Source organism: Gigantopelta aegis, chromosome 6 (genome assembly GCF_016097555.1).
Source record: "Gigantopelta aegis isolate Gae_Host chromosome 6, Gae_host_genome, whole genome shotgun sequence".
NCBI classification, from domain to species: domain Eukaryota; kingdom Metazoa; phylum Mollusca; class Gastropoda; order Neomphalida; family Peltospiridae; genus Gigantopelta; species Gigantopelta aegis.
In genome coordinates, this window is record NC_054704.1 from 43,447,364 (window position 1) to 43,467,911 (window position 20,548).

The window sequence follows — 20,548 nt, forward strand, 5'->3', positions numbered from 1 at the left end:
TTTTTCTATCCGACATAACCACATATGATGGAGTCTTATAATCTTCCATAAGTCAGTTTGTCTGTGCTACATGTATCTCACTTGATCAAACTTTTTATTTCTCGCATATACACAGTAATGAGGATTTTACAATGCTGACCACCCAGAGCTTTCACTTTATTTACCGGTATATTTACCCCACCCTCCTCCCTATATTTACTACAAACCCAGAAAACGAAGAAGAAGAAGAAAAGGAAAAGAAGAAAAAAGTGCTTTCCATGTAATCATGTCTGTAAGTACAGTGAAACCTCTCAAAACCGGACCCTCTGTCAACTGGAATTCCTCCAAAACCGGACATTTTCCACGGTCCTTTTTTAAAAATCGGTATAGAAAATAACCTCTCTAAACCAGATACCTCTTAAAACCGGACATTATACTTGGCCCTGAGGGTGTCCGGTTTAGAGGGGTTTCACTGTACCAGCAAAACAGATGGTAATGAGTTTCCTTTCAGTTGGTCAGCCGACATCCATAGCTCAAAACTGCAAATCCAAAGTGACTGTGAGACATATATCCTGCCTCTCTTTAATGTTTAATTTTTGTATAATTTCTTTTAATAAATGTGATGGTAATGTACATTTGCACGAGTAGTCAGTTTAGCTATAATGAAAGGCATCATGACTGCTATTTATAATCTATCATATCTTTGAAAATGTATGTCACAGTAATTAATACGATTGCTTTGTATACTAGTATATTAATCAAACTTTATATGGACTTGCTAGAATAAAAAAATAAAAAAATGAAGTTGGAAATGCTGTAGTGATTTATGTCTTCAATAAAAGGTCAGTATTTGCCTATAACTATAAATTAATAAGCTTCATTTTAAGAATTCCCCTTTCAGTAATGAAATGGTTTGAGGGTAAATCCATCACGCCTTTGATGTATTTCAATATTGATTATATTGATGTAAATCACGATGGATGTTCATTTCCTTGCCTACACCCTGAAATTGGCTCTCAAACATATTACTGTGAATAGTTCTGTTCTTTCACCAGTTTTAGAGCTATCAGTGATAGAGTGCTCATTGCCTTAGGATTGGTAGCAGGTGGGATCAATCCTCCCTCATGGCCAGACTTGAAATGTTTTCCCCTATTACTACTAGTGCTCCACAACAGGAGTATTAAAGGCTTTTTATAGGTGCCATTCTGTCTGTGGCCATGCATGAAGCATTAGACCAAAGACAACATGAGCATTTTAAAGAGATATTGCAAAACCTCTAAACTGTCTTTCTCTGACACTTAGTGTTGAGGCTTTTTATATGTCATTCAATTTATGGCCATGAAGCATTATATCAAAGACAAAATGTGTATTATAAGGAATTGGTGCAAAACCTTTAAACTGTCTTTCACCAGCGCAGAGTGCCAAGGCTTTTTATATGTCATTCTGTCTATGGCCATACAACGTCATGTCAAAGACAAAATGTGCATTATAAGGCAATAGTGCAAAACCGTTACTCTCTTTCCCTGAGTACAGGAGGCAGGACGTAGCACTTGATGCATGGTCTGTCTGGGATTGATCCTTGTCGGTGGGCCCATTTGGGCTATTTCTCGCTCCAGCCAGTGCACCACAACTGGTACATCAAAGGCTGTGGTATGTGTTTACCTGTCTAGGATGGTGCATATAAAAGATCCCTTGCCATAAATGGAAAAATATATATCAAAACTATATGTCAAAATTACCAAATGTTTAATATCCAATAGCCAATGATTAATAAATCAATGTGCTCTAGTGGTGTCGTTAAACAAAACAAGTACCTCACTGTATTGATGCAGTAAACCAGCTTGCAGCATGACACTGCCACTTCCAAAGTTGTTATGCTATCTGGTTTTGAGATTGTTCACCTTCACATTTGACTGATCATTCAACCAACTTGCAAATTGATCACGGTGGCGGTGAGAAGCCAGAGCTGGTATATTTGTGACTGAGCACTTGAAAACAGTCTTTTATCATATCACATTTATATAACGTTAGGCATAAAAACCATTATAGTGAGCGACCATGAATGCTTGCCTTCCTGAACATGTCTGTTAGATGTTTTTAATTCTGTAAAAAATACTAATGTACCCTAAAAAAAAATTTAAACTTGAAAATCCTAAAGATTATTTACATTTTAACTATGAATCTTATTTCTTAAATATGTTTGGATTTGCTGAAACTTTGTGAAGCATGCAACCATCATGGTGGCAACTAAATACAGATAAATTTGAACAGTCTTATATGATTTAAGACAATAATAATATGGCCTCTAAAGACATTTGGCTGCTTAATAAGGATAACAACTTGAACAGGTTTCACTATAGTTCAGGACCCATATTCACAAAATATCGTAAGCCTAGTTTTACACGTAAACGTAAATCTACGACTGAAGAGCTATTCACGAAACAACGAAAACGTAAGTTACGTGTAAAGTTGGACGTAAATATAAGAGTGCCTCAAGTTGCAACTAACGCTGCACATAAGTTGTGTACATATAATAAATCAAGCACGATCGCCGTTATTTACTATTATTTACGGAAACTAGCAGTATTTCCAATAAATGAAGCAATTTGCGATGGCGAACGCCCACGGATTGAACATATTTTTGTTCGTGATCGAACGGATGTTTTCGACTCGGCCAATTTCTCCTGAGTTATCTTTTCCTTTTTAAGAAATGTCCTCAAGTCCGTACCAAAACGCGGATCCCCACCAATACCAAAATGCCATGGTTCACTGTTCGCAATGTTATTGTTAGCAGACGACAAACAAAATTGAGTTTTGCGCATTTGTTATTTACCCGGTAGCCATCGTTTCTAATGTGTTTTTATTAATTACTCCAGTGAGAATGTTAAATCGTAGATTTACGTCCAACTAAGTTACGTTTATATTTACGACCATCTTTGGGAATAAGGTGCTTCTTGCACGTAAACGTAAATCTACGGCACACGTAAGTGCTAGTCGTAGACGTAAATTTACACTTTTTTGTGAATATGGGTCCAGTATTCCAATTATTCAGTTACAAAATGTCACAGGACTGCTGAAAGTTGGTAGAAATCAAATCTGCTTGGTTTCTGATGAGAACTCCATTGTAATCTCAGTGGGTGACATCTGTAGCAGACAATATTGATTTGGGACAGCTTTTCAATTTGAGAATTGGCACATTTTGTCCTTCTCTTCTTTTCCATTTGTGCTTTATTGTTTTTATTAGCAAATAGTGCCACTTGGACTTTACCCTTCACTCCCATGGGTTAATAATAGAACTGGAATAATGAGAACGTGTCAGTCAAACCTGCGTTGAGGATCAAATTAAAACAGTATCAAGAAGAGTTTTGGGTGATTCGTCTGGGTTCTGTTTTACACTTTTATCCAGTCAGTACACCAAGACTGGTATATTAAAGACAGTGGTATGTGCTATCCTGTCTGTGGGATGGTGCATATAAAAGATCCCTTGCTACTAATGGAAAAATGTGGCGTGTTTCCTTTTTAACACTTTGGGCTATTTCTCGTTCTAGCCAGTGCACAACGACTGGTATATCAAAGGCAGTGGTATGTGCTATCCTGTCTGTGGGATGGTGCATATAAAAGATCCCTTGCTACAAATAGAAAAATGTAACAGGTTTCCTTTCTAAGACTATATGTCAAAATTACCAAATGTTTGACATCCAACAGCTGATGATTAATACAATGTGCTCTAATGTTGTTGTTAAACAAAACAAAACAAAACTTTTTACACTTTTGATACTAGCATTACTGTCTTGCCTTGATGAAGTCAAAAAGGCTAGATATAGGGTATTACTTTTCCAGTGACGATGGCGACAATGGTGAGATCAACTCAAATTATGTTACTTTTGCATTTAGCTCCAACATGGGGTGGGATTTAGCTCAGTTGTTTGAGCACTCGCTTGAGATGCTAGCATAGCAGGATTGAACCACCTCAGTGGATCTGTTCAACTGATTGGGGGTTTTCTCGTTCCAACCAGTGCACCACAACTGATCAAAAGCTGTGATGTGTGCTTTCCTGTCTGTGGAAAAGTGCATATAAAAGATCCCTTGCAGCATTAAGAAAATGTAGCAGGTTTCCTCTATTGACTACGAGTCAGAATTACCAAATGTTTGACATCCAATAGCCGATTATTAATATATCAATGTACTATAATGGTGTCGTTAAACAAAACAAACTCTTTTTAGCTCCAACATACGTTTTCACATGTAGCTATGTGTCACAAACTTTAAATCCTAGCTCAATGAAACATGACTTTTAGTTTCATCCATGAATGTTTGTTTTAATACATGTTTTATAAAATTACTGTAAATATTTATAAATTAATTATACTGAGAGAAAGGGGGAAAAAAAGGGAACACATGGTACTAAAGACCATATTTGATTCACTATTGGTATCATTATGTCTGTATAAAATACAAAGTCGGGATTGAATGCCAGTAACCCGGTTGATTTCTTGACACTACAGATGAGGGTTTTAGTTGCTGTCAGTCATTCTTTGCTGTTAAACCGTTAAACCTTTGCTGTTAAAAACATTTGCCCATACTTTACCATGTGTCAACATTAAAATATGGTTGTGAATAAAATTTAACACTTTATAACACTTTTTGTTTTTTAAACAACAACTCAACCTAAATCTGTCCATAGATTCTACTGTCTGGAATATGTAGGTTATTAATTTGCTAGTTTTTATTTGTTTTTTAAGAACTACATGTAAATTAATTCTGAATGTTTATCGCATATTATTTATTTGTTCAATGAATCAGTTCATAGTGTGACATTTAGTTCCAATGAATTCATGTTGGTTTAAACAGTGTAATTTACTGTTAAATACAGTGATTTGGGATTAGCCAAGAGGGCAATTTTTGTTAATGAGGCAACCATATATAATGAAGCACCTTATACTGTGTTCATCTTTAAGTACTGATTAGTGTATTAAGCTAAATGTCAGATTTACTTTAATACTTTGATTTTCACTGACCCCTGAATGTGAAAATGTCAAAATATTAAGACTAATGGCAACATTTCTATTGATAAACTAGGAATGGGCTTCTTGATTAGACTAATTAGAGCTGAAGGACATCTTGTTAGCAGATGAGGAGAGAGTCTACAACAAATTATAACGAGCAATTTGTGTCTTGCTTCGTCTTGATTCGTCAATTCTGTTGTACATTTAGCAGAAGGTTAATAAAGTTTGAAGTCTTTTTTAATCATTAACAGGTCATAATTTATTTATTTATTTATTATTATTTATTTATTTCATTGTTAGGCTTGACCATCCTGTTACAGGTCATAATTAACAACATTGAAATTCTTTTATAACATTGCTTGTGAATATTTATAATTTGATTAAAAATAATATTAACAAATGTACCGTAACAAAAAGACGATTTAAAGTTTAAAATTATTTTATAATAAAATTACCTAAATATTTCTTCCATAAATGTCAGCATTTCTACATTTATAAAGTTTTTTGGCGGTTTTATGATCATGATGGCTGGCATGTCAAAAGATATGGTACTTGCATGTGTTATCCTGTCTATTGGAAAGTGTATATAAAAGATACCATGCTATTCAGTAGGAGTTACCTATATGGTAGCAGTAACTTCCCCACTTGTCTAGACAAAGTATCAAAGTATGCATAACCGGCCTTGGTGATGTCGTGGTTAAACCATTAGACATAAGGCTGGTAGGTACAGGGTTCGCAGCCTGGTACCGGCTCCCATTTAGTGCGGGCTCAGATATTGACCTTTATTTGGGGGTACCCCCTTCCCGGAATTTTGGGGAAATGAAATCTCATGTATCAACATAAACAGCCACAGTATCCTTATTATTTGATTTAAATAGCTGAAATTAATTAATGTTATAAGTTATGTACCATTAAATGTTACTGTGAAGCTTAATTGAAAAACTTTCGCATAACAAGAGTTATTGCCCTTGCTAAAGTTCAGTTTTATGATTTTAAGTGTTCAAATGCATACTGGCTGTGGCGTGGACCTACTCAAAATCTAATGCTCATATTGAGTTTTAAATCATATTTATATTGACAATAAACATTGTTCTTAATAGAAATGTTAATAAAATAAATTCAATATGAAGTTTTCAGGTAAAAAAAAATGTTTTTTTTTTTTTTTTTAAATTCCGGAAGGGGGTACCCCCAAATAAATATCTCAGCCCGCACTAAATTGCTGCAATGTCATCATTGGTTTTCATAATCTACAGACTCTGATGAACATTTTGATATATGATGACAAATGTTGTAACGCCGGTTGCACCTTCTCGAAAACATGAGGACTGTTTGCCAGTCTGCTGCTGCACTATTAAGAGACTATGACCATTTGCATTGGTGCCCTATAGATCTAGGAGGAGGATTTAATTCTGTAATAAAGCTTTTACCAAGACATTCAATAAGATCATAGGATTCATCTTCATTAGCTTAGATCCATGCAGTTCTAAGCAGAAGTACATGTACATGATTTGTTTGTACAAGTAAAAAGTTGTTTTGTTTAACGACACCGCTAGAGCACATTGATTTGTTAATCATTGGCTATTGGATGTCAAACATATGGTCATTTTGACACGTAACTAAGAAACCTGCTACATTTTTTCATTAGTAGCAGACAGGATAACACATACCACAGCCTTTGATATACCAGTCGTGGTGCACTGGCTGGAACGAGAAATAACCTAATGGGCCCCACCGATGGGGATTGATCCTAGACCGACCATGCATCGGGCGTGCATTTTACCAGTGGGCTATATCCTGCCCCTGTTTATACAATTAAGTAAGACCAGTTATTTTGTTTTGTATGTTTTTCTTCTTATGAAAGACACTTTGTTGCTAAAAGAATAAACTGGTTCTTAAACCACATTAGGAACCAGTTGTTCCAAATACATGTAGATGGTTAATTGTTGTTGGTTTTCAATACCGACATGTTTTTACAATGCATGATACTGTGGACATACTTAGATTAAACATTTGATGTTTCCAGTTGGAGACCATAATTACCATATTTTACACCAAATAATAGCTACTGATTTAAAAAAAAAATAATTTGTCTTGACTTCTTGAAGTATAAGGTTTACAATGTAAATATCTCTGTGAATGTTGCAGCTGTATCCACCCTGTGATTGATTAACACCTGGGTTTGAAAAACATCCAGAACATCTGCAATGACTTATCAGTGACCAATCCTTAGCAAACTGTATTCAAACTCTTTAAAAGTATACCGGCCTCGGTGGCGTCGTGGCAGGCCATCGGTCTACAGGCTGGTAGGTACTGGGTTCGGATCCCAGTCGAGGCATGGAATTTTTAATCCAGATACCGACTCCAAACCCTGAGTGAGTGCTCCGCAAGGCTCAATGGGTAGGTGTAAACCACTTGCACCGACCAGTGATCCATAACTGGTTCAACAAAGGCCATGGTTTGTGCTATCCTGCCTGTGGGAAGTGCAAATAAAAGATCCCTTGCTGCCTGTCATAAAAGAGTAGCCTATGTGGCGACAGCGGGTTTCCTCTAAAAAAATATGTGTAGTCTTTAACCATATGTCTGACGCCATATAACCGTAAATAAAATGTGTTGAGTGCGTCGTTAAATAAAACACTTCTTTCTTTCTTTCTTTAAAAGTATATGAAAATTGTTACTTCTGTATGGGTGAAAGATCATTAAATTAAAATATGTTTGGGTTAAGGTCCAGGTTAAAGCCAATTAGGAATGAAATAAATTCTGAACAACAAAGCTGTAATACATGGTCAGGGCTGTATCTCTGCACAATTTAAAGTTGAATGGGCATTTGACAAAATAGTGATTTATTCCATGAATCTCTGTCTATAGGACAGCCATTCCTGAAGAGATCCTTTACTGGACATTTCATCCTTCCTGCACTGCCAAAAATAAGACTACCACTTTCAGACTATAGTTTACTAAATCAAACCTAGCACGAGACAGAGCTCATTAGGATAGGTCAAGCTGTGATGACATGCACTCATGAATCGCTATCATAACAGTGATGATATCAGGTGTTCACGAAAGATGAGGATATCCTGCCCCACCATGAGTAATGCAGCCACAGCTGTCAAGTCTGTTTCTTCATCTAAAATGATGAAAGAGTTATTAATGTATAAGAGTTAACTTAACAGTGACTGCAGTTTAAAAAAAATTCTTAATCATATGCAGGTAATAAAGGGTCACGCAATTTATATTAAAGTGTTTTGTTATTGTTGAGTAATGGAAAATGTACGAGAGGGTGTAGATTCGTGAAAAATAGTTGACGTTATTTTTCATGAATCTACACTTCGAGTGCATTCTTCAACTTTAATCCATTATTCATTAAAGGAGACCGGACACCAAAAGACATGTAGTGTGTAATGGATTAAGTTAGCGTCAAAGACAGCAGTACTCTAACGCCTGGCTCACTGCGAGGCACCGGTCAGCTGCGCGTCTTAGGTTTGGGGTAAAAACAGAAGTGGGCGGGATTATGCATAGATCTGAATGAAAGCGAGGCAATACGTCATCGGTGAGAGTTACCAAGCAATACCGGTACACGTGTTGATTCTTTGGTTGTGCCTTTTAGTCGTCTTTTGTTTTTTTGTCTCCAGGTTTATCGGAAATTTAATTTACAAGATAATTAGTGTTATTATATACTGTCGACGTAATTATATGATGGTTAACTGCGTAGTGTTTAACTGCAACAGTAAGAGCAATGCATCCCAAGAAACGGCCAACATCACGAACGTTGTTTTAAAACATGGACGCATTATTGTCGTCGAATGGGCTTTACACCAACTAAATACAGCAGGTTATGGTACATTTACAATGTGAAAATTAAAACAAGTATGTACTTAAGATATACATTAAATAAAGGTATTGCAATTTGTTCACATACGAATATTTAAACTTCACATTTATTTACCTATAATTACCAAATTAATTTTCACCGATAGCCCATAACGACTCCATACTAACGTCTCTTGATCTAGTTGGTTTGTTAACCTCATAATAATAAAACACCTTTAAAACATGAATTATTACGTTAGTTAACAATGTTTATCATCAGTTCAGTATATTTTCATTAAAATTAAAATGCTAACACTTGTGGCAGGAACAACATGTGTACTCTGGCCAGAAGGAATGATGGTTAAATAATTTTAAAGCTAATGTCGATTATTAAAGCATAATAAAATTGTACTTTTCAATGCTTTCTGTATGTCATATTAAAAATACTCTACACCAAATAATTATTTTAATACCTACACTGGGTTTCTGCCAGAGGGTGCGGAGGGTAAACCTATATGTATGTACTAAAAAATCTCAGAAATTAATGTATATATATATATATATATATATATATATATATATATATATATTATAATGTTTGATTTTTTCGATAGATTATAGTAACATAATTGCTGTTTAAAATTTATAAAAGTGCATGAAATAAAATGTTCAATAAAAAACCCATTTCAAACCTATACCCAGTATATTCCTTTGAATATATTTAGTTTTTAAAGGCCCGTAGGAACAACTTGGGGGGGGGGGGGGGGGGGGGGGGGGGGCACTGACAGACTGGGTATAAACTACATCAGATTTTGATTACAATGGCAAAAATTAATGTGATAAAGAAAAGCTCACAAGTGGGGAGCACCCCTCCATCGACCACCCCCCCACCCCACCCCAGTTCCTACGGGCCTGTTTTATTACGTACCCTCAAATTATTTTCTGGCAGAAAACCTGGTACCTTTGGTAGAGGTTGAAACAATTGGTCGTCTAATTTTCGACTGTTACCATAAAATAATATAATTAATCACTTTTGGCATCTAGCAATTTAAAGCAAAATTAACAATAGTTATCACATGGAATAAGCATCATATATTATTTTGTTTTACCTGAATATATTTTCATCAGGACTTCCTTCTTCCTCCATGAATGATTAAAGAAAATAACATTAGATATATTGTAATTATTTTTATTTTATTCCAATATATAACAAATGTGTTTTATGTCAGTATGTGGAGCAAACTACCTGAAACAGTTGGTTTGAAATCATGATTACAAAATCCTCTAGTTAAGGATACAAACTAGATTTTTTATCTTTATATCATCTTTATTTATGCAAAGTAGTGAACATTTAAAACATACATTTTCTTCCTAGAGTGTGTGATGGAGAACAAGCCCCTAGGCCTGCCCCTCCCCAGTTCCTACGGGCCTGTTGTATTTTATATTAATAAATGCAAAAACTACATAATAATATTGTCGATAAGACATATTAGTTGTAAAGTGATTGTCAGTATGTGGCAACAGTATATTTTCCAACATTTCTGTGTTTCTTTACCCGGCTGTGGACAGTTTCGGCAGACTGGTAACACATTTTCTTAATAATTAAAAATACACGGTTTAACCAAACACATTAAAACTTGGAGGGTAACTAGTTAAGAGAACAAAGTTTTTTGTTAAATTATTATATCTTGCTTTGGTGAGGAGGAGACGCTTTTTGCAAATTTTTCGAAATCGGCATCTGGAATATCCACCGACGTGTCATATTTACATCTATGCTGAACAAGATTTATGATGAAATATTATTACATTTTGTGTGCTTTTCTTCTAATTAGGTCCATTTGCTTCAGTTTACATTAAAAATGTCATAAAAAATTATGTTTAAAAAAATGCTTGTATGCTAGTCTATGACCGTGTGGCTTCCTCGTCTTCGTCGGCAGTTGATTCATCAAAGTTTTCATCTAAGACAACATTTCCAGGATTAGGGACAAAGTCTCTGATAAGTGGTTCAAACTGATATGGTTTGATGCCATTAGCACAAGCTGGACACAATTCTTCGTCACTCGAATCGCTAAGTTCGTCCATGCTGCTTGGTAGTTTCTTCAGTTTTCCTCTCATCGATGATGTCACGGGTCTAGCTCATCAGTTGTCGATAGTTTCCGGCAAACATCGGAGATCGGCGAAAAATAACCCCAACCAAGACTGGCACGCTTAACTTAGTCCATAAGGGGAGCGCGGTAGTTGCGTGTTGTGGTTTATGACGGCAAACAATTCATTACGCAGTATATATGATTTGGTGTCTGGTCTCCTTTAAAACAAATTATGTGACTGCTAAATTAACTGCTATTTTATCTTTTTTAATGAAAATATTGGTTAAAGTGGTAAAGAATATTTACAAAACTAATAACTCAAAACCATAGGATCCTTTCGGACTTAACCTGAATGATTCGGTCAGGAAATCCCCAGCAGTGGATAACTGGCATTGAGTGTGATGCACATGCTAAATGTGTAATGTCTGATTTCCGATTTAGTTTTCGACAATCTTCGCTTTGTTTCACCAGATTACATTACTATCAGGTTTATGAGGCTTAAATCATGTATTTATATGACGATGCAGATGCTTGGCCTCGTGGACAAAAGCATTGTACTTGTTTACAATGAATACGTTCTGTCAGTAGAGGGTTCGGACCCGTGACTTGAATGCATAAAAAGTTCAAATTGCATTGTTTCATGGGAGTTGATTCTTGGAAAATAATCTGCACCTAAAACAATAGTGTGACATCACAGGTACGGATTAAGGTTAAATAAAGTTTATAAGAAATAAAATAACTTGTGTTAGTCCTTACAAAACACTCTGCCAGAATACGTTTCATGGATAAATCAGATATTTCAGATAGTCTTAATTTAGACAAGTCAAACTGACACCAGTGGTATTATTCTGTTTAAAGAAAAATCTTCACAAAATCCTGGAAAACAAATTTGGCAGTGATTGATAATTTCATTCTAATCATTGTAGCATCTGTGACTGATGGAATTGAAACTTGATAACAATACCCACATCGATTGTGTAGTTTTATTTTCCCCAGCTCTGTGCTTATAAAACCTTTACGTCTCAATTTGGAATCAAACTGCATGCAATTTGTATATGTATGACATTAGGGAATAGAATGTATTTCAATATCAAAGCACTCACCTAATTATAGTAACTTGCCTGCTGTGTACTGGGTTACAGGATTGTCCAACCTTGGTAGACCTATACCCAGTTGTTTAAAAGTTGGTTAAGCTAATCATGGGTTTGTCTTAATACTTTTTTCTGCAAGTATTTCTGCATTCATGCAAAATAAAATTTGAGTGTGTGTGGTTACCTCAGGTTGTTCTAAATTGAATTTTAACATATATCTTCAGTTACTATTTTATTTTTTCAATAATTAAGTTTAATTTTTAAAGCAACATACCCTAGTTTTTTAAAAGTCCAACAGTGTAACCACTACACCACCGAGGCCGATCTGTCTCACCAGTGCTTCACAATTGGTATATCAAATGTCATGGCAGGTTTTGTCATCAAAGGCCATGGTAGGTGTTGTCTTGTCTAAGAAAAGTGCATATATAGAAGATCAATTACTGATAATTGGTTTGATATATCCTGTGTGTCTGCAGTGAGTTTCTTCTTTCACTAGTTAAACTAAAGCCTTCTGCATATGAACGCTATCAGCCTTGAGACCTTTTGCTTAGCTGTTAGCTCATAGCAATTTCACTACACATGATAAGCTAAGTGTTGAGCTAGTTTGCATATGACTGTCACAATGATGTCATTCCAAGGCAGTTTTCGTGTTTTCATTGGCCATTTGGTGAGCTCAGCTGATGCCTCAAGTAGCCAGTACACAGTGAGAATTTTGCCATGCATGGCCAAAAATGTCAAATACAACAGATATTTTCCTCATGACCATGCGAGGTGAAAAACTCGAATTGCCCGCACAGAAGAGCAATCAACAGAGTAAAAAGTCTCAGATAACGTTTTGCTCATCTGATAGCTCTCGTGTGCGATAGGCTTAAGTGTTGAATTAACCATGACATTCAAAACCCTGACCTCTGTTAGTGCATGAATTTTTATTGTTTTTCTTTAGGTTTTGGCATCAAAATGTATGCATCTGTATGCATGTTTGCCTCCATGTTCATCAAAGTTGTCATCCAAATGATTTAAAACTTTAAAAACAATGACCGTAAAGTTATTTTATTTTTTAAATACTTGCTAGTTAATCAATGAAAGCTTACTAACCCATCCATTAAAGATGTAATGCTAGTCTAAGAATTCCAACTACCAGCACAAAGTTGGCCAACTTGATGGTTGTGTTGTAATTACCCCAACTTATGATGGGTGCACTCGGATTAGCAACTAATGTATTATATGACGAGAATCGAGTTGTAAGAACACTCAGACTAGCAACTGAACAGTCGTAAAAGTCGTGACAGGAGAAAGTTGGCCAACTTTCTGCTGGGAGTTGGTAGTCTGAGCCTAGCATAACACATTTTGACCCACCCACCTTAATGTCTTGCAGAGGCAGTCCAGGCTTCTGGACAGTGTCCCCAAGACATCGTGCTTGAACCTTTACTAGATATAGGTTCATCAAATATTATAAAAGTAAAATGTAGCCATGGGTTACCGGTAGATATTAAATAGCTGTAGTCTAAAAGGTACTGAAGTGTCAGTTGTTAAGCAGATATTCCTTTCCTTTTCTTATCATTTCATTCAGTGCAATGGATGGACCCTTTGGGTTATTTCCATTTGACAATGAATAAATGAATGAATGTTTAACGATGCCCCAGTATGAAAAATACATCGGCTATGGTAACCATTTGAACAAGTGCTCCACAACTAATATATCAAAGGCTGTCAGGTCTGTCAGAAAGTGCACCTAAAACATTGTTGATGGTTATCACATAAGTTTGATAACCAAGGACAGGATATCGCTAAAGTGGCACTCGACTGTGCTATGGTTTGACATAGGATTTATAGGCCATGGTTTTTGTCTTGCCTTTTTGAAGTAAAAAGGCAAGATATGGGGTGTTGGCAGCAATGGCGTCAATGTTTTCGTTAAGGTTTAATATTAAAAGTAATATTGCATTTAGATAAGTTTTTTGAAACTTGATTTATAGTTGCACATATAGGCTATGGATGTTCCTCACAGGTGCACTGAAAAGATTTGTGGTAGGCAAGATATTAATACTGCAGAATTCTAGTTTTTCTGTTCATGTGCTGCATCAAAGGCAGTGGTATGTACCGTTTTTGTGCAACAGTTTAAAATGTGCTGAGATTTTATTATCACATATTTGTTTGCTTAATAAACAACTGATTACACAATGTGTTGAGGTGTTTTCATATAGCCATCTCCTTTAACAATATAGACACTATTTTTAACCAATAATCCACACTCCTTAAGAGCATTCTAAACTCATACACTGAGAGCAGGTCAACTCGCCCAAAAACCAACTCGCCCACATCCACACTCACCCCAGCAGTAGGTCAACTCACCCCTCACTGTTTAGTCAACTCATATCATTAGCATTTTATTAATTGAATATAACAATAGTTTAAGCAATAATGTGCATTAAATATTGTTGAATATGCACACAAGTCGGAGTCCAAAAGCCTTGCCTGATTATTCCTTTAAGGAAATAAGGGACAAACTCACAAACATCGTTAAAATAGGCTCGACAGTTGATTGTAATATCCGACATTAGGATCTCCCCAGTATAAAACCATTTATTGAAGTGTTTGTAATAGTGGAGTTTCTCTGTAATATTAATAAATAAAATGACACCAAAGTTGTAGACATCCAATTTTAATTTCGTCATAATTATTTACGGACAGTAAAGTTTGGGCCAAGTTGTCCAAACACTGGGACGAGTTGACCAAACACTGGGACGAGTTGACCAAACACAGGGACGAGTTGACTAAACACTGGGGCAAATTGGTAGGGGGTGAGTTGGTTTTGGGGTGAGTTGACCAGCATTCCATACACTCTTATATCTTCAGTACTGTGTTTTGAAAAACATGATCCAAATTAAGTTTTATGGGGTCTTCCCACTTGCCCGCATGTCACTGGAGATTTAGAGGACAGTTAGTGACTGGGCCAGTAGCTAGAAATACGCTTCTAACATGGTTTGAGTAATTGGAAAAGTATTGATGTTTTGTAATCTTAGATTGAAATACCACCCACCCTGACAACTGCTATGGTCATGCAATTTTAAAGGCTGCACACTTTTGAAAATTCAAGTCATAAAATTTATTAACTCATTTTATGGTAGGTTACAGTAATTTGATTGAGCAGCAGGGGCTGAATTAAGTTTGGCACTGGCGGTGATAATGAGTTGTACTCATTTTGCTTTCCTTTTTTTTCTGCCTGTTAGACTTGGAAATGGGAATGTTAAAGTGCAATAAGGACATTTCTGTCAGATAGGAAATCTGTGATGATAGGGTTTTGTTTTTATTTATTTTACTGGGCGAGATGTAGCCCACTGATAAAGCGCTCGCTTGATTCGTGGTCAGTTTGGGATCGATCCACTTCAGTGGGCTCATTGGGCTATTTCTTATTCCTGTCAGTGCACCAAGACTGGTATATTAAAGGCCGTGGTATGTGCTATTCTGTCTGTGGGATAGTGCATATAAAAGTTCCCTTGCTACTAATGAAAATTTTTAGCGGGTTTCCTCTCTAAGACTATATGTCAAAAATACCAAATGTTTGACATCCAATAGCCAATGATTAATAAATCAATGTGCTCTAGTGGTGTCATTAAACAAAATAAACGTTTGTAAATCAAGTTTTGGTTTTGCTTTTTTTAATGTCAACAAAGGTTCTTTCTTGATGGAGAAAAATTGTATGTACTGTTCTATAAATTTGTCTGTTAAAAAATAAAAGATAAAAGGAATGTTTATTTATCATGAACTCTTACTAAGAAAGGAAATAAATATAACGCTCAGCTTTCGCTATATATACACTATAGGGGCAGGACGTAGCCCAGTGGTAAAGCGCTCGCTTGATGTGTGACTGGTTTGGGATCGATCCCTGTTCAGTGGGCCCATTGGGCTATTTTTTGTTCCTCCCAGTACACCACAACTGGTATATCAAAGGGTGTGGTATGTGCTATCCTGTCTGTGGGATGGTACTAATGGAAAAATGTAGCGGGTTTCCTCGCTAAGACTATATGTAAAAATTACCAAATATTTGACATCTAATAGCCGATGATTAATGAATCAATGTGCTCTAGTGGTGTCGTTTAACAAAACAAACTTTATATCAACGATATGTCATGATAAACAATTTGCTCACATCTTAAATGTATGTAATATGCGATCAATGAGACTACGTGGTCTGGATATTCCATACATCACCATGGTAATGCATGACTACAATTAGATATGTCAGCCATTGGACACAATAAATGCACTTTGCTTTACTTGATTTATGTTTTTCCAAATATTATCCATAGTGAAAGTTGAGTTGTGTATTTGAAATATGACACCCCAGCACATTGTTTAATCACTGGCTGTAAAGTGTGAAACCTGGTAATTGTGTCAGAAACTAGCATTTTAAAAAAGAATGCTTTTCATTCTGCAGGTTCTTAAATGATTAATATTCTGTTACAGCAGTTGTGTGGCTTTTAGATCAAATAAAAACAAATAATGTATTGAAAACAAAAATGTATTTCATGAATAATGAAAACATGAGTATACACAGCATAAACCGGATCTCAGACTACGTTATTGATATGGCTCTCGATGCGTAAATATGATGTGCATGTTTTTACGGCTTCTTGTACTTGTGATGCACTCTGAGATTAAATCGGATGGGTTATAGGAGAGTTATAATCAATCACTAGTGACAGTGAACGATGCGTGCACCTCAGCTGTGTACAGGGATACTTGACACTTGTCTCGTTATTAACTTGTCCTGATATTTCATCTACCAAACAAGGATATCCATGTCTTAGCTGTCGATTGTGGTCATTATCCATGTAGTGTACTTAATGTCACAAGGATCATTTCATATCAATACCAGAAGAAAAAAATAGAAAGTAAAAGCTGAAGAAGGAGAAGTGATTAAATAAATTTTTTTATTTATTAAGGGATAAGTATGTTGTATTTAAGCATTTGTGAATGTTAATGATGGTTCTACTGTCACAAATTGAATTTGGGACAGTAGAGCCAACAGTAAAATCCATAAATAATCGATTACATCATAGTTATTGCTCTTCTACTTAAGTAGAAACCTTTTCTTTTCTCAAAAGTTTCAAAAGTAATTGATTATTTTCCAGCACAATATTAAAACAAACTAATTTACTAACATTACTTATAAAATCATCAGTCTTATAAAAATATTGGTAAAGTTTGTTTTGTTTAATGACACTACTAGAGCACATAGTTATTAATCATCGGCTATTGGATGTCAAACATTTGTTAATTTTGACATATAGTTTTAGAGAGGAAACCCGCTACATTTTTCCATTAGTAGCAAGGGATCTTTTTATATGCACTATCCCACAGACAGGATAGCACATACCACAGCCTTTGATATACCAATCATGGTGCACTAACTGGGCTATAAAATACAGTGCCATATGTTTTGTTCCACTTCAAGATGAGATAGCCCTTTGTGATGGCAATCAGCAATTTTGTTCCAAAAAGCTGTTGCACTATTGATTCACAATGTAATTTTTATCATTATCGGTATACTTTGTTATTATCTGTACGAACTTGACATGTCAAGTTGATCTGAATTTCTAGGGCTGATGAGAGATGACTATTGTTTGTAATTTGACACACAATGCTTTTGATAATTCTATGCTTGTCTCACTTGCTTGTCGTGAAAAGTCAGTTTTTCTTTCTTTCTTTTTTTGAATCTCAGTATTAATTCACAGTCCTTTTAGGAAAGTTCAGGGGTGGGATGTAACCCAGTGGTAAAAGTCCGGTTTGGGATCGATCCTCATCGGTGGGCCCATTGACCTATTTCTCATTCCAGCCAGTGCACCATGACTGGTATATTAAAGGTCATGGTATGTGTTATCCTGTCTGTATGATGGTGAATATACAAGATCCCTTGCTACTAATAGAAAAACGTAGCATGTAAAGGTTTGACATCAAATAACTCAATGTGCTCTAGTGGTAGTGTTAAACAAAACAAATTAACTTTTTTTTTTAGAAAAGTTCAAAAAATTATTTGGGATGGGAGTCTTGAAAAAAAAACAAGGAAAAGGTGACCTTTAAAAGTAAAGTTTGTTTTCTTTAATGACACCACTAGAGCACATTGATTAATTAATCATCATAATCATCGGCTATAGGATGTCAAACATTTGGTAATTCTGACAGGTAGTCATCAGAGGAAACCCGCCACATTTTTATCTAATGTAACAAAGAATATTTTTTATGCACTTTCCCACAGACAGGAAAGCACATACCTTAGCGTTTGACCAGTTGTGGTGCACTGATTAGAACGAGAAAAAACCCAGTCAGGTGAAAGGATACACCAAGGTGGTTCGAGTAACCTTTATAAAAGATGTGAAATTGTTGAAAATTGTGGATAGCCATAAAACGTTATTATTATTTTTTTAATGTTAATTTTTGCTGTTTAAACAAAAATGTGTCTGCAATGAAATTGTTTGTCTTGTAGCCATGTTGAGAAGTACACAACACGTGAGGACCCACGCCATGACCCCGACTATGTGGAGCCCCCGAAACCCAGGGACGTGGAGCTCATTCGGGACCCAGACAAGGGCTTTGGATTTGTCGCCGGCAGTGAGAAACCTGTGGTTGTGCGATTTGTCACTGATGGTAAGTCTATCTGTTGATTTTAAAAAAAAAGTTTATCTGTTATAGCTTTTGTGTTACAGATGGCAGCATGCAGCATGTGCATGAGTTTAGTTGATGTAGTATTAATTGATGTGTGTTTCATTGATGTGTTATTAGTTGATGTGTCATTAGTTGATGTGTGATATTAGTTGATGTGTTATTGGTACAGGGCTTCTGGAACTTTTTAAAACCCACTAGCCATGGGATCAGTGATTTAAAACATTTACCTGTCACGATTAAAAATTCACTAGCCCTACTTTACTTTCAGTTAATATAATTTTACTAAATAATAGTAATAATCAGATATGTCACCTAAAGAGGGAGATAGAGCTTAAAAACAGTAATATTGGGAGTTGGGGTGGGAGCAGGATATTCATATTTACAAAACAGACTTATCTGCAACATTTAACAAAACAATTTCACTAGCCGTTGGGTTATTTATTAGCCCAACATTGAATATCACTAGCCATGGGAGTGGGGCTACCATAGTCTAGAAGCCCTGTTGGTAACATCATTGTTAGGTGCAGTAGCATGTGCTTGTGTTTTAGTTAACATTTATTTTGCTTTTCAGTGCAAAGTGTTGAATCAGTTTAGTTGTAAAAATTGCTGTGACTGCATTCATAAAACACAGGCAGGATAGCAAATACCACAGCTTAAGCCCATGCTTCTGTTATGTACAAAATATGATGCAATCAAAGTTTGTGATTATTTCTTTAGAAAAAAACCCTCGTTAAAATGGGATAAATTTCGGTAGTTTAGTATATCATTACTTAACAGCATATTGTGCTGAATCTCTATTATTATATCTCCATGCAGTCAAATTTCAATAGTTATCTCCCTTACAAATGTATTGTAGAAGGTGACACAGAGACACCTTTGGGGTTTTATATTCTCTTTGACTATAATGATTTTGAAATGCTTCTGAAATTTTGTTTTAAACTTATTTAGTCTTTTTCACTTTATCAATAATTTTTCAGACTAGGTTTAAACTACCCTGCACAAAGTTAAGTGCAAGGGATTTACATCGTCTCAACATTTGCATTGGTGACCTTTTCAAAAGTGTTGATCAGTTTACCGTGAACTCCTGTCTTGGGTTTCCCCGTGTATGAACTGTGCGTGTACCCTCGCAGGCTGATAGAAGTGAAAGTATTCATTACAGGACCCTGATGATGTTTGACCATAACGGACACAGGGCTTAGGTTTGATTCATTGCATCAATATGGACGTGTTTGCTCATCTAAAAAATTAGCCAGTTGACTTAGGGACATTTATTGATTTGATGTGGACATATCTCGACACTTTTACCAGTCATTAACCATCTTTATTGGCCATGGGAGAGAGTTTGCCGTTTGTGATAGGGCGACGAGGAAATTAGGCGCTGCTTGAGCAGTGAAATGTCTGCACGTCCCCCGTTTTCTTGCAGTCGGCGGCAGTGTATTTTGGGACCAGTCTATTTGAAGGGAGCTAATTGGATCCCAATTGCTGTCCAGACAAACATTCTCTTAATTGCATTTCTGTTTTGAAATTGCATTTTTTTTTCTAACTGAATTGCATAGTTGAGAGATGGTCTCTGAATGGTGTCTTAATGTCAGAGGTGATGCTGATTGGTGGGAGTTATTTGATTTCATTGTTTGCTTGCTGTAAATTGTGTAATTGCTGCTCCATGTTGTAATATTAAGACCGTTAAGAAACATCTCAGGTGTTGTAAATGTTAGGACTTTTTTAGTCTTCCAATAGGATGTATAAATGAATGTTTAATGACGCCCCAGTACAAACAATACATGTGCTGGGGGTGTCGTTAAACATTCATTCATTCATTCATTCTCTTGGAAGACAAAGTCCTAATGTCTTCAATACCTAAGTTGTTTCTATCCAGTGCTGAAGATGGATCATGTTGGGAGGGTTGAACTAGGGT

The 20,548-nt window shown here is 35.8% G+C and overlaps 1 protein-coding gene across 2 annotated transcripts in view; it reads left to right on the forward strand.

Annotated features, from left to right (window-relative positions):
* The window catches only part of LOC121374154, a 251,009-nt gene that overhangs the window by 126,351 nt on the left and 104,110 nt on the right, over positions 1 to 20,548 (forward strand). For both annotated transcript variants that reach the window (XM_041501121.1, XM_041501122.1), the window contains exon 4: positions 18,455 to 18,615. In XM_041501121.1, the coding sequence (XP_041357055.1) occupies positions 18,455 to 18,615 (161 nt within the window). The remainder of the gene's footprint in view (positions 1 to 18,454; positions 18,616 to 20,548) is intronic.